At 35.0% G+C, this 16,147-nt stretch overlaps 1 protein-coding gene and 1 long non-coding RNA gene across 2 annotated transcripts in view; one reads left to right on the top strand and one right to left on the bottom strand.

Moving 5' to 3' along the window:
- Window positions 1-3,768: 3,768 nt before the first annotated feature.
- The window catches only part of LOC107833633 (uncharacterized), a 23,290-nt gene continuing 10,911 nt past the window's right edge, over window positions 3,769-16,147 (bottom strand). Inside the window, exons 2-3 of the long non-coding RNA XR_001659393.1 lie at window positions 12,797-12,807; window positions 3,769-3,848 (exon numbers count right to left, since the gene is read on the bottom strand). This is a non-coding gene — a long non-coding RNA (uncharacterized LOC107833633). The remainder of the gene's footprint in view (window positions 3,849-12,796; window positions 12,808-16,147) is intronic.
- The window catches only part of nt5c3a (5'-nucleotidase, cytosolic IIIA), a 14,706-nt gene continuing 7,984 nt past the window's right edge, over window positions 9,426-16,147 (top strand). Inside the window, exon 1 of the mRNA XM_007576855.2 lies at window positions 9,426-9,671. Coding sequence (XP_007576917.1) covers window positions 9,534-9,671 — 138 coding nt within the window. The 5' untranslated portion in view covers window positions 9,426-9,533. The remainder of the gene's footprint in view (window positions 9,672-16,147) is intronic.

Genomic DNA, 16,147 nt, shown 5'->3' with positions numbered 1-16,147 from the left:
ATGCTTCTTGTCAAACTTGTCATTGCCAAATAAGAGAGCCTCACCAGTCATGTTGAACTGTAAATAAAAAATATACACATCATGGTCAGGTCATTACAAAAAAAGGTTTACATTTATAGAGTAGAAATAATTGAATTGGTTTGTATATATTTTTCTATTGTTATGATTACTTTTGCATCTGCTAATATTTTACACTTTGGATGGAGTAGCTTGTCAACAAATAAGCAATTCTTAAGTCTTAAAGCCAATTGCTATAGAAAACCCAACAGTTGCTGGCAGTAAAATGGGCACCATCATGGGGATTTTAAAGATAAGATTTTAAATTATTTTCTTTATTGCCAATTAAATAATAAAAACAAATGGCAACAAATTAATTAAAACCTCTAGTAATTAATCCAGATAAATGATCAATCTAAATCAGTAAGGTACAGATAAATATCAAATTGCTGAATTTAAGTTTGTTTCCTTGAGGGATTTTTATACAGTATATTGTGAAGACTTTATTCCATTTATCTAATCACTTAAATTCAATGTATATGAACATATTATAATTTTCACACATATAGATCTGTAAGATAACCAACAGATAGCATTAGAAATACATTTAATATTAATCCCTGTACTGTTGATAAGTGAGAAAAGAGGATACCTTTGCTGTTTGTTGGTATATTAAGCCTAAGTTTAGTAGGTAGGTAAAAATAAACGTCATTTTCTTAATCTGAGTCATTGTTCCTTCTTCCTTGTTTCCGCTTCTAAATATAAGATGCTCGAGAAATGAGTGTAACCTGTTACGTACCTGCACTGCCACCCTGACTCCGTATCGAACGTAGGTAGCAATGTGTTCACAGTTGTTGTGAAGGAAGCCGTATATTGTGCTGCTCTGATACGTTTCAGTGATGCGTTTAATGATGTCCTTGTCGTCTCCTTTACCAAACGTCACTCCTGTTAAGGGGTCTGTATAGTCATCAAGGAAATTGTTCACCTCTGGCTCTTCATTCATTTTCAGTTTAGCAAATTTACATGATTTACCATGATATTTCTCTGTAAACAAATAACAGATGAGAAATAAGCAGTTCATCAATCTTAATTTATTACTATTGGATTGTTGCTTACTGATATTTACTTGCTAGTTCATAAATGTTGTGCTCTGCATTTTTCCCACAAATATTTACATCTCCCACATAGACAGCAAAATGTTTGTATGTAATTCCAGCTTTACACTTTGTTTTATAAGAAATTATGTCTCCAAATTGGAACTGTGGATGGAAGAAAATGCATAGTCACATTTAGAGTAAACAGAAAATGATTAAACTAACTGAAACCAAAACATTTGGATATATATTTAAAATGTAGCAGTGATAAAGGAAATTAACTTACTCCACTCATTTCCAGAGTTGTGATCTTTAGCTGAAGGATCACATCCACCAGGGTAGCTTCCTCATTTTTTAAGCAGTCAAGATCTGAGATGGACATGTCAGACTTGTGAAACAATTTTTTAACTAAAGTCATACAACTTCAGAAAGCCATTATCTATCATTTTAAAAAGAAAAAATGTATTTCAGACAGATTGTGTCTTATCTTTTAGGAGTTAAACCAGCAAAAGTTGTTTCAAAGGTCTTCACCTGAAACGCATGGAGTTTACTGAATTTACTGAATCAAAGGAAACGGCCTCCTTACGTTTGAACAACACTTCTGACTTGTCCAGCACCTGTGTCCAGTTCTGTCCTTCAACAAACCATGAAAAGACATCTCTTATCAGCTTCTATGTTTGCAGAATGTTTGCATGGCTCTCATAGGACTTTCCCATGAGCAGCACAATTTCCCTCTTCAGCTGTTTTTATTTTGTTCACAACTGACATCTGTCGCCTCTTGGAAGATAACCAACATTTATAGTAGTAAATGTTGGGGATTCAAGTACTAACTTTAAATGTTTCTCTTTGTTATAAAATAGAACACAATGAACCTCAAAAGCTGATTAAAAGTTTTAATGTAGGGAATCAGTCTAGAATAGTCTAATTATTTTTTATGCTAAGAGCCAGTGATGCAGGTGAACACTTTATTATACTTCATGTATGCACACAGTGACTGTAAATGTAAATTATGTAAATTCTTACTTCCACCTGATGCAGTGTCTCTTATGCAGTGCCTTGTCAAAGTATTAATATCCATCAAATACACATTTTGTTACATTGTAGCCACAAAGTCAATGTGTCTTATCAAAGTTTAATGAGACCAAAGTGCGAGTGGAAAGAAAGGGATACATGATTTGTAAATAAAACTAAATATGTATTTGGTTCGTCTTCAATGTGCTTTGTGTTGAGAAAAACTGACAATCTGAATATTTTTGGCTATATATTCAAGGTTTTGCTGCTGTTTTTGTAGTGAAAGGTGGCTCTACACAGTATTGACTCAGAGGCTTACAATGTAAATAATTTAAAAAGTTAAAGGCCTGTCAATACTGCTGCAAGCCACTGTACACCATGCTGATGATTTTCATAAAAATTAGCTGTTTAGTTTGACGATTCAGCATTTCTGGTAAGTTTATACTCCTACCCCCAGACCTACCTAGCAACCAGTCATGCTTTTTTAAATTATTTATTCTTTAGAAGCTAATGTCTTAAATGAAAGAAGTCCCAGAAAATAAACGAAAAAGCTTGAATTGACAAAGACATCAGCACATTTTAAATTAGACAAAGACATTATATTCTGATTCATTGTGTTGGCACCCTGTTCTCAGTTACTATTTAACACAATCATTTTTGATCCAATAAAGCTCTGAAGAATCTTACCTCCAGTAAAATAGTGGACATCTGCTGAGGAAGTGAAGTAGCTACAATCCACCTGAATAGCCCTGCCACTGTTTCCCAGACTCATTTGAATGAGCCAGCCCTCAGAATGAGATTAACACTCATTGCTTTTACACTTGAGAACATCGGTGCAAGATGGAGAGGGTTTATATGTGAGTTCTGTCCTCAAGGTGAGTTATTTTTCAGGTACCACGTTTATTTACGACCAATTTAACTTCCAGTTTATTTTCTCGCTTTATGGAGGTGGTTCTCATTTGCTGCTGCTGTGAGAAGTTTGTTTGTCTTTTGAACTGATAGAAAAAAATAATACATTGGATATATATTAACTACTTTTCTATCATTTATTGGCGATGTGTTCAAATTTCATGTATATATGATATTTGCATGTAGTTTGTCATACTAATCTGTCTGAGGAAAACCAGTGTGAGACAGCTAAGAGGGATGGATGCAATTCTCTTGCTATTATGCAAAAACTCACTTTATTACAGGTTAATTGAGGTATAGGGTGGCGTGCAAGTCCTTTTTATTATCATGAACGATTATTCTTATAAAGATTTTGTGGCACTAGTGACCGTTATTTGCAGTGTTCAGACAAGAAGTGGGCAGAAAGAAGGGTGGGAAGCATGTAGCAAATGTCAGAAGGTCGAGAATTAAACATCGGAATGCTGCATCAAGGAGAATTAACCTCTGTATATGAGGCTCTCCCACTACACCACACACTGGCTAAGCTTTCATTCTTCCACAGCAAGCATATCTCTCAAACAAAAATAACATTTTAAGTAATCATGCAAAAACATAAAAAGGTATGAACTTTATACGTTCTAATAATAAGCTAAACTGCAATGGATGCAAGGCTTTATTAAAGTGATCCCATATGTTTAAATGAGTTTGAAGTACTTGCACATCAAGTCTGCTGTTTTACTTGCACTCTATAAATTAAACAATGTTTAAAATGTGTGTTACGTCCACCAAGGGCACAACATATTTGAGGACACGAGACAAAAGATGAGGGTTCAACAAACTATTTTATTCATAAATTCTCTTTCTTAGTTCAGCTTCTTCTGATTTTCTGTGAAGAAAATAGAGTTCAAACCCTCAGATCCCGTGTCCCAAAGAAAATAAAGAAAACAAAACCCCAAAAGTATTAACAGAAAATTGGACCTGGTGAGCCGGTCAAACAGAACAAAATGGTACAGCAGGGGGCCAACCCTATACAGGGCCGTCGAAGCCCCTACTAGTACCGGACTAAAACAAAAAGAACCTAGTGCAAAAGAAAGATCGAAAACAGGACATCCGGTCCCACCAGGCCAAACTCACAACGAAAAAACAAACAAAGGTTAACAGAGATACCACATGGCTGGCTGGAAGCCTCAGCTGCGACCCACGACGGCTGGTTTAGCGCACACTGCGCCTGGTGGTGGTGGTGGAGCGAGCGGAAAGGCGGAGCCCAGGCGGGAATGGAGGGGAGGCTCCCTACATGCCGTAAGCCAGCCTATTTATAGGCGGACCAACAGCACCACAAATTAACGTAATTAAATGACCAAAAAGAAATTATCCAAACTCCAAAATATATTTACAAAAGGTCATTTAATCAAGGTCTATAAGAAAACAAATAAAAGAAATAGACAAAAATCATAATGTGCCCGAAGCACATAACAATGTGTCATCTTTTTCTTGATACTAACAAGTTTTGCTTAGCCAGTGTTATCTTTGGTTTTGTGTTGGCATCCCTGGAAACCACCAATTAGTAGACTGTAGGAGGGAAGTACTAAAAAGAGGACGTGTGTTGGTAAGGCTTATTGAAGGTATAATAAGCACATGCTCAGTGAACCACAGAGGGATTTTATTGTCTTTATATTTATTTAGCTTCCTTCTATGTAAGACACCACAACATTTTGCAAGTCAATGTAAAATGCAGTGTGATACACCTTTTTATTAGTAACTGCACACTCTCATAGACAATAAAACAAGGACAGAACTTGCTTGCTCACTTTAATTTTAAATATTTGATATCACCTTAGAGATGGATATTTACAAAACATTTAGCCACTTAAGTCAGAGCTACATGGTTCATTCAAGTGTTCCACCAGAGCTTTTGTATTGATTCTTGGGTTGTTGAAACATAAACCTTGACCAGTCAGCTTCATCTATCAAAAAAAATAAAAGAAACACAAAGACAAAGTGGTTAGACAAAATACATAAAAGCAAAATAATATTTAGTTTAATAACGACATATAATGCTAAGAGTAATCCTGGAGAAAAATAGTTAATTAAATATGGAACATTAAAAACACAACATAAGTTTGATGGATCCAGATGTTTTTCATTGTCCTGCTTCAAACTTAGAAACAGCAGCTATTTGTGCAGGCAAAGAGATCTATAAATGTGACATCATACATTCTTGCATTAGAAATACACACAAGCGCTAATGACTTCAAGGACTTAAAATATTTTGCAGCATTCCCAAAACAATTTTATAAAATACTTTATTTTTATACAGCTTTTTTAAGGTGCTTACCTGCAGAGCTATCTTATGTCCGTAACGCACATAGGTAGCCTGGTGCTCACAGTTGTTGGAAAATACTTCATAGAGGGAGCACTTATTGTGTGTCTCTATGATACGCGCCCGAATTTCTGTATCATTTCCTTTTTCAAATGTTATATGTGTCTTGGGATCTGTATAGCCATCAAGGTAATTGTTTACTTCAGGTTGTTCATCTGGATTCATCCTTGAAAATACACATTTTGGTGGTATAGAGAATCTCACTGTAACAAACAAAGAGGAATAGTGAGATGTATTAAGTTTTGTAGTTCAAAATAGATACAGTGTAATTTTGCACTGTAGCTAGTCCTCCTGATTACCTCATATAACTCTACATTAACTCTGACACTCTTTTTAGTGATTGCTGTGTCAGATGATTGTTTTTTTCTTCTATTCTTTGTTAGTCTTGTTTCTTATTTTACTGCTAAGCATGTTTCAGGGATGTTTAATCTATGCAGCTAAATATTGTTCCTATCTATAGAGAGCTGATTTATTTCTCTGCTTTTAAGCTTGCATTTGGGTCCTGATTTCAGAATATAGACACATACCTAAAGTGTTTTTGTTTCACATTTTAATTTTTTCTTCCTGGTGTTGCGTTATTTCTGAGTTTGTAGGGTACTTACGTCGCTCATAAATGTCCTCGTTATCGTTTTTGGGTAGGTTATGCTGATTTCCTTCCCCCACATAAACTGCAAAATGCTTGTACCTAAACTTCCCATTGCACCTCGTTTTAAAAGAAATGATATCTCCAAACTGAAACTGTGAATGGAATGATAGAACACGTGGGAGATGTGTTAGATAAACACTTTTCAGCAGCAAGTTTTTTTAACCCATTGTAAAATAAACTCAAACTCAGTAGACTTAAATGAATTATCCAGCATCTTACTCCATTTGCTTCTAGTGTGGTGACCACCACCAAGAAGATCACTACCACCAAGATCTGACTCCTCATTTTTCCAGCAGTTAAGGACTAAAAAAACACAAACACAAATTTCCATAGATGCAGTTAAATGAAAAAAAAAGAAAAAAAAATCTAAACTTTAGATTTAGTTTTAAAGTGGAGTAAAGATTCATTGCACCTTTAAAAGAATATATCCCAAAAATTCTACATTTTCATTTGTTTAATTTGTTTACTGAAAGCTTTATCTGGTCTCCTGCAATTTAGCAAACTGCCTTACTATTTTTCTGTTGATGGTGACAATCTAAAAATAAACTTCTCAGATAAAATTATTTTTTTTTTGAAAATATGAATTGAAAACGTGACCTTACGAAAAAATAATATTTGACATTGCGTTATGAAAAGTTGCAATTAAAGAATAATTAAAATTAAACACTGTGAAAATAAATGATCTAAAATTAGTGCACCGGTCTTACCTTCGTTGTTGAAGATGGACAAGCCTGCTGAAGAAGAGGGTGACATGGCTTTATGTACTCAAGCAAAACAATAGAGTTGAATATTCAAGTAAAAGTTTGCAAGACCATCTCATACTGACTCATTTGAATGAGCGAGGATTGGAACACCCCATTTTATACATTTGCATATCAAATGTTCTTTAGTAAGGCTCACCATTTGATATTTTTTTCCTCTAGGATAATGTCTTGCTACATACTAACTTCTAAGTTATTATGAACCATTTTTATTGTCGTTTTTATGTGTGAGTTCATATGAAATCTGAAAGTGAGGAAACAATCATTCTATTTTGACAGCTGAAAACAGTACATGTGGACTCTGAAATACTGAGTGAACTGCATAGAAATCCAATGTAGCCAAGATATCAAACAAACACCTTGGTTCAATGCCTCCTTTCTTGTTCTCTGTTGCAGCAACAATGATGCTTACAATTAGGCCTGTCATGATAACAAATTTTGCAGACAGATTGTCTAAAAAATTATTGCGATAAACAATAATATTGTTTCAAGACCTTTTGACACCGATTTAATGGAAATGACTAATAATGCATGTGATTTCCTGCCATAGATACACTTTATTTTCTAAAGAACACATAACACTGGAACTAATAAACTAAATAAACCAACCAAAAACAAAAATAAAATGGATTCCCAGCCTCCATTAACAAAAAACGTACTTGAATAAAAGCTAAACAACACAAAGCCAAAGTGGAAATAAATATTGCATTCAACCAAAAGAGTAAAGATAAAGACTACTCGTGTAGTGTGCGCTGGACATTACACTGAGGAAGAGCACCGGAGTTGAGCCTTTTTTCATTCAGTGCCATCAACAGAAAGAAAAAAAGACAGGAAGAGACGATAAAGCCGATAATTAAAATGAGGTTGATAGGTTTAATTTATCGTTTATCGCGACAGGCCTACTTACAATACTTACATACTATTTTTCCACCAAGCACAAATGATTCCAATGCAGAAAAATATACTTAAAAACTATACCAAAAAGTATATCTTAGCTGCAAGTGTTGTTTAAAATTCCCAAAGGTTGATGTAGGACAAAAGAATTGGACCCAACAAAACAAAAGTAATAAAATAATTTTATACAGTCAAACTGTACATTTGATCTTGAATTTCCTAGCCAACAGTTTTAAGAGATAAGAACATTTGCCTAGTTCTATCTCCCATTTCTATATTTCTAAGCTTGAAACTGCAGCTGCTCGTTAGTCATTTTCATATCAAAAGGAGATATTTCAGTTTCCCTTTGCATGTACAGTTTAAACTCCTTGTTACTGTCATTTCTTTAAACAACTTGAAACTGGGTTTTATTAATTTATTTGAATCAAGGCTTGTTCTAAAAATAGAAAAATACTTATTAAAATATCCAGAGCTTAGGATTGATACTGAGTATACAATTAATTACCAGTCTTTTCACATTAAATTTTAATAAATATACCATAATTGTTCTTGTTTGGCATGCCAAATTAAAGTTAGTCTTTTTAATTACAGAAACACCATGACTTGAATTCAAACATGCTATTTACTAACTGCATTAAAATGGAAAATTTCCTCTCCACAAAACATGGTGGCTACCACATACAAGGTGTTATATTCATACGCATGTGTTGAGCTCATAATTTTTTTTTTTTTAAACCAGGCACATTAATGAATCTTTTATATGGGAGATTTCGTTTGCATTTCTTCAAACACCTATTTGATAAAACAAATTTTAAGAATATTAGAGAGGAGGAAAGCTATTTGCCTGGCTGTTATGCAAAATATGTTGTAAAACGTTGCTCAGACGAGTATGCACTCAGTGGACTAATTCATTTTCACGAACATGAACTCTTTTTCACATTTGTCTTTGCTCATATATGGCTGTTGTCTAGAATGCTGAAAGATATAAAATGATGAAAAGTATATTAAGACTAAGACAGTTACACTCTGATGCACTAGATAGAACATGTGCTTTGTTACTTTATTTCAACCAAGTAGAAATAATGATTACATCTCTCACAGCATGTTTTGTCATGGATGGCACTTGTAGGAAAATCCTAGCCTGTGGCTACATGTCATTTGCTTAGCCATTGTTTTCACTCAGGTAAAAAAAAGAATACGTTTTCCCCCCCAATAAAGCAAAAACATAATTAATATATTTATTGGATATACAAAATTAAATTAAGAACACATCTTCTACTTTGGTTGCAATGCTGCCATGTCATTGGCTGATTCGCATTTTGTGTGAACAGGCAACTGAACAGGTCTACGTGAAGTTAATAATAATTTTTAAAAAAAGCCTCAGGATTATTTTGTCGGAATAAACGTAAATTTTGAAAACATTATTTTAGCAGGTATTACATATACTTTTTAGAAATGATCCTATGAAAAAAATGTTTGAAGACCTCATCCTGTGTGTAATTAACCCACTGTGATTTACTTTAACTTTTTACTTACATTCCAATTTGTTAAATAAGACTGCATATATATTTTATTCATTTTTTAATGTTTTTCTTTAAGGTGTCACATACATTTTTATTTTACATATTATTTATTTGTTCATTGTGGCGTCTTTGACCCTCAATGGTTTTTAGGATGTACTAGTTAATGGGATGTTTATATAAATACAGTTCATCATAAATGAGAGCAAATAGTCTCTTTTTGCATAGACGATCTTTGGTTCAGTGTGTGAGCAGCACCAGTAGGAAGGCGCCCGTTGTTAATCAGAGGAGGACGGGACTTTTCCTGCGGCGGGCTGGTGAGCGGCAGCGCAGCGGACCGTCATGGACAGGACGGCCGTGGTGAAGGTCGGAGCCGCAGCCAGCGCTAGTGTCTGTGTCGTGTTCGGCGGCGTGGCGCTGGCCCAATACATCGTAGCAAAGAAGAAGCGAGCTGGGAAGAAAACGAGGATCATAGAGATGGTGAGTTAAAGTACTCTCTAACTGCGCTGTTAAATAGCCAAACGTTGATAAGAAACAGGAAGTGGGAAGTGTGGGTTTCAAAATAAAGCTCTACCACATTTAGATTGGAATATTACCCAGGCTAGATGATTATGACCGGAAAGCAGACCACGAGCTTATTTTTATCTTCACGCATTTGAACTTGGTTGATTCACTGCGCCTGCGCAGCTAAAACGGAATCTGCTATTTAGAGGTCACCAGCCATTTTTTACCGGGCGGAAGGACCTGCAGACGTTCTTACTTTTACCTCAAAGTCGTAGCACCTGATCTCTTGGTCAGTTCCGCTCTTTACCAACCTCTCATTGCCCTGAAAACAGCTTGACCGGGCTTTCCTTCTGGTTATGCAAGCTTCTGCAACACAAACTTGCACTGCATTCACATGGAAACGCATAAACAACCCTGCAATTATTTCAACTTCCGTTAAGCGCTATTTAACTGCGTACAAATATTATTCAACAGAGCCACATGTGTCCGCACATGTGAAATAATATTAAATTGAATAAGCTCAAATAGACACATAATATAAAATAAGAGCAATAACATACACTTAGCAGTATAGCATTTTAACTTAAAAAGGCAGGGAAAAAAATAGCAGCATCCTCCTGTCTTATTTTGCATAGAGTACCAACACAGCATAAGTTAAGGTGAAGTGAAAATAAACCATAACACAATACTTTTCCAGCTCTGTCAAATTTTCATTGAGATGATCTAACTAGGTTTCTCACATAACACTCTTACTTCTTTTGTCCTAAAAAGTTTTACTTTTATTCAGAAAGCTGGAAGGTTAATGGACACAGAATAAAAACCAAATTACAGGTGAACAAGCTTTTCTCTGTTGGGTCTCCTCTCCTACTAATCCAGTCTCCTGGTAAGGAAATTAAACTGGGACGTAGTAGCGACTGGCTGCCTTACGGAGTCAGTTTCCCACTGTGATCCACAGCGTGGAAACTTGTAACCATCTGTTTTTAATGTTTACTGCTGCTGTCAGTAAACAGAAACATCCGGACTGAAACAAGTTTACATATTTAGCACAGCAAAACGCACACAAAGACCTGTCAAAGAGGATATGTTTTATATCTGTGGGTATTTTCTTATGTTTGTCTGCCACAAATTCCACCTCCACAGCTCAAGTTTACTGAAACAAATGTGCTATGGAATTGTTTATAAAAGAAGGATGTAAAAGTTATTTTTAAAAATTGAATTTTAAACATAACCTTTATCAAAAAAGGATATCAACTAATGCATTACACCAGGGACATGTATTTAAAGTATTTCAATGTACACTTTTCATCGCTGATGTGTTGATTTCTCTCCATTCTGCGGAGTGGAGAGAAATCATTGATAATATAGGACCTTCAGACATTTTAATAGCACCTGTTCAATGAAAATTATTTGTAAATCTAACCTACAGGTAGACACGGAAACTGAGATGTTTCCGCATAAACGTTTTCCTGATGGTTTTCTTGAGATAAGTTAGTCTCGGAAAATTTGGTTTCTGCATTTGGGCTTCTCATTATCTAGAGAAAAAGTAANCCAGAGTTTCTCTCAGAATGTTGGTCACGGGAGCCCTAAAGTGCCATCACTGCCATCATCAGTGTGTGAAAGTGTTCTTAGAGATTTCAATTTGACATGTAAAGAGCATTTTAAATACAGCTGATTATTATTAGTATTACATCAAGGGTGCTGAATTTGGCACATGGGCCTTGAGCTTTGTGTCATTATCATGTCATCTGTTCACCATAACCCTGACTGTATCCGAAGTCTTACCAACCAGAAACTACAACATCTCTTTGTTCTTCTACTGATCTGGCGTTTGCCTGTTCTCTCAGCTACTTGAGATAAAACACTTTAACATGTTCAGTGATCTGAGTCTCTCAGACATGTTGAGACTTAACCAGAAATGAACTGACACTGCATCTCTGCATATTAAAGCTGCAATGGAAATACAAAACTCTTTAAAGTATCACAAAAATTCTGTCATAATCTATTTTCACTTGTCAATTTTTTAAATTTGATTTTTATATGATTTAAGCTGAGCAGGGAAAAAAAAACAAAACAAACAAAAAAAAAACACTTTGGTCCCTCACACACACAAAAAACTGAATGAAACTCTAAAAATTACATATAAACAATGAAATGAAATGACTGTACATAAACTATGAACAATTCACTTGCTATGGCCTGAGCTCACAGTCTCACAATTTAGTCCTGGTCTGGATGAATTACACACCTGCTTGTGTTTAATCAAATATCTCAAGGTTTTAATGTTGATTTGGAGGATGGTCATTCTGCTGGGACACTGGAGACTGGAATTTGAATCACCACTTCAGACAAAGTTTTGAAATCAGGGAACATTTCTTCAGTTGAGTCGGCAATACTCCCTGAACGAGGGGTTTCCTGATCCTGTAGGCCCTTCCTTCAGTGGTAGGAAACCCCGCATGTGCTCCTTCTGGACCAGTGGTTCAAATCCATGCTGCGTGTGCAAAGTTGAAAATGTTGGCAGCAAATGGTCAGAGAGTTACTTGTGACCTGTCAAAATGACTGATGGCCTTCAGATTTTTATTTCACTGTTTAGACATGGAACATATTTGGTTAATGTGAGCCCNCTTAGCAGTTGTTCTTCTCATGGGATATCAGTTTACAACAGTCTGAGCTTAATATAATAGATTTTGGTTTCTTTAGTTTTCACACTGACTTCTTTTTGTGGCCATGGTTAAATCTCAAACTATTTAAATTTTTCATGCCTTAAAGAGAAGCAAAAGTGTTTTACCCTTGAGATGGCCAGTTAGCTGATTGAAAGACTTTCTTTAACCAGCTGACTGGCAATGTGCAGCAACACTTCATTATTCTGTTTTTTTAGACTCAGAAAGCAACTCTGGTCTCTTTATCTCATGGACTTCAAATTACAGAGAAAACATTAGTGGTTCGAAAACGTTCGTTCTTATACGGCATTTCTTGACACTTGTGACCCCATCCCCTCGACCCCCATGCTGATAGCTAACTGTTTTCTTTCCATAGTCCAGAGAGTCCAAATTGTTGCTGCTGACAGAATTTTGGTGCCAGACAATCGACTATTTTGCAGTCACCTTCATGTTGGCTCTGAGCAAACAGAGGTTGCCGTTTGCTGAGGTGTCACCTTTGCTTAGTTGAACACAAGGAAGAAACAGTGTTTTGTTTTTGGCTGTATTTGAGGTTTGACAGTTTAATTTGTCTGCCAGAGGTGTCAGGATTTCCCTGTAATTCCACATACTGAAAACACTTTTATGCACTTTAGTCACTATTTTGTCCTTCTTATAATTCCACTTTCTATAGTACAAGGTAAACTGTTTTTCAAGACACTGATAGTGGAAAGCGTTCAAGGTTCAAGTTGAAAACTAGCCACATGTTCACAGAAATCTGTAGGATACAATTTTTGGATGAGAAATCAGATAATCTATCATTNTTTAACTCAGTTATAATATTTTAAGATTTATTGTACTATTTCTCATTTTTCTGCAGTTATGATCTCTTCCAGATGAACAAAATAAATTGAAAAATTATTCATTTTGTTTAACTGTGCTTACACTTACAGTGTGAGTCAGACCTTGAATTTTGGTCTGACTCACACTGTAAACTTTTATTATGATTAGATTATAGATGAATATAATATAGAATATATAGAATAATATATAACACCACATTCTGTATGTATCTCTGAATCAAGTTTCAAGATGATCTTTTTAACATTATGATCATGCTGCTGACTTCTCCCTTTTTTAAATACTTTTTTTAAGTCATGTGTTAAAATGCTTACAATAAGCCAGTTCATTCTCAGTCACATCCAGAAACAAACCATGTGAATTGAGTGTATTTGCAACTCAGAGGTTTTTTTTGGCACAAAGCTGAAAACGTAGTTTTTAAAATAAAAGTTCAGTGCATTTACTAAGTCCTCAAATGAATCTGGATTAAGATTCATTTAGGTTGTTTTAATGCTGCTTCCCAAGTGTGTTTTGCTCTGTTGACCTCTGGAGGGCAGAACACAGTAAAATTTCCTTCTTTACATGTTCAAGACCTTTCTGCTTGAAGAAAGATCTTATGTCCATCACTAAGAACTCCGGTTCTTAGTGATGGACACAAACCTTCCCCTGTGTTCTTGGGATTTAGTCTTACTGATTGCACTGTTGTTAATCATAGCATTATGTTTTTCACTCCTACAATGTAGAGGTTATGAGAAGAAACATGCTGTTCTGGTAATAAATACTGATAAAACAATAACTGTAAAACTCAATGTTCTGTAGTTGTCAAAAATAGGCAAGACTGATTTAAAGATTGTTTTGGAAAATGTTTAAAATCAGGAATATTTAAAAATTCAAAATCTCTTTGCTGTTTTTGTTTTCTCCTATTCATCAAAACCTTTCTAATGTTGACATGCGCACAAAAGTCAGATCTGACAGAATTTGAAAAGTACTTCTTGTTACTTTTGGCAAGCACGATTTAGTTTTCTATAACTTAATCAGGATTCAAGTAATGCTGCTTATTTTTAAAATTTTAAGCTTCAAAAGGGGTGGGTATAGTTTCCCTGCAGTTTCACCAAAATATTTTGTCCAGAATGCTTTATCATTAGAAACATATGGGTTTCATTATCACAAACGTTGCAGCTACCAATGTGCTACCAATATAAGCATATTGCATCATAATTGTATATTTACCGGAATGCTGATGTCACACATGCTTGACTGATCAGTTCTGTGGAATATTTATTTAATGTTAATTTTATAACTTGGGCAAGAAAAAGAACGGGGCCAAACATTTAGTTTAGAGTGTTATGGGAACATAACTTGACTGGAAGATAGATGGAGACATAATTAACATTACTGATTAATATTTTTTGTGCTCAAGTAATAATTGAAAATGCAAGACAGTTTTATCAATATGTATTGTTGCAAAAGTTGTATCAGTAGTAGATATAATATAAGGCTGCACCATAACATAAGAAATTGTTATAAAGTGACATCAGTTTCAAGTAAATTGTTTTTTTTTCCAACCGTTTTGTTTTGACAACTAACCTGTGAGTTATTGTGTTTTGGTCACTCAAATCTATATCAGGTGTATTGATAAAGAGCTGAATGAGTCCAACTGGCTAAAAACAAACCCAATCAATAAATATGAATATTACTGAAAATCCCATTTACTATAGGAACTTCATAATTAAGTGAAACACATTATGGAAGCCTTTGTTTCTGTTAATGATGAGGATTTTTCACTTGTAGGTAATGGAAAGATGCCATTTAAAATTAGAATATTACATCAGCCCATTAAAAATAATACAGAATTGTGGGCTGAATAAAAAAGTATGCTTAATACCTACATAAAAGTTTTTTATTTTCAAAACTTATCTTTAATCTGACAAACCTTATCTCATCTGAACGCATATTCAAATTTTTTAAATATGACTGTATGTAACTGTTATGCAGTGTGTGAATGCAAGTCACTTAAAATATGTTGTCACAAGTGTTTCTGGCCAAAATCTGTGCAGACCCCACATATTCTGCTTACAAACTGTTTAGACTTTTACCTTTGCAAAAAAAACCCGGCTGCCACAGAGTCAGTTTCTTCACTCAGGCTGTCTCCGAGCAAGAGACTTTGTCTTCCTATTTTGTAAAAACATTGCATATGTATGTTTAAAAGAAAGGAAAAAAAATGCATCTCTAGACTCAGGGCAGCAATAGAATCCATTTTTAGAGTTTTAAGGTTTTTGTGAGATCACCGCTCTATACTGTGAACAGTAATAAAATGCAGATGCTGCTGCAGCATTATTTGATGATGAAGCGCTTTTAGTAGAAAAAGTGTGGACAGCAAAAATTTGCAGCCCTATCAGCAAACGCACAGTTGTATTTCAAAGGTGGATCTGATTAAAGCCACAGTCCTGAGATTAGTCATCCCTCAGGTTGTGTCCACAGCAGCCTGAGACTCTGTAACCTTTGGTCCAACAGCCATTTATCAGATTTTGTTCCACAACTGGGGTGGCAAGTTTCTTGTTTTTTACAAAAACGGATCAGTCACCTTCAGTGCTTTTGAAGTCATTTCGATTTATAAGCACCATTTTTTTTTTGCTGTGACAGTCAGATTAGTTTTCAAACAAGTTTGGAAAATCCTTTGTTCAGTTAAGCATTGCTTAAACCAATAGATCCATCTCCCATGGCAAGTAATGTTTGAACCTCATTCTATAGGCGTCCTTGTCTTGTGAAGTCACAGGGTTATCGACACCTACAGTGTAACCTTTAGTAATGTTTGTGATGTTGTCTTTGCCAATATCTGAAGGTATGTTTTTGCTTTAAAAGCCAAGCTGATTGAGCAGAAATAATCATACAAAACTCAACTAAATGATTCTTATGAATTCACTAAATTATTTTTGCATAGAAGATCATTTGAATATTTTCTTATAGAAAACTCAACTG

Source organism: Poecilia formosa, unplaced genomic scaffold, assembly GCF_000485575.1.
Source record: "Poecilia formosa unplaced genomic scaffold, Poecilia_formosa-5.1.2 Scaffold418, whole genome shotgun sequence".
NCBI lineage: Eukaryota > Metazoa > Chordata > Actinopteri > Cyprinodontiformes > Poeciliidae > Poecilia > Poecilia formosa.
Note: the sequence above shows the minus strand (reverse complement) of the source record. Positions and strands in the feature narration are given on the sequence as shown.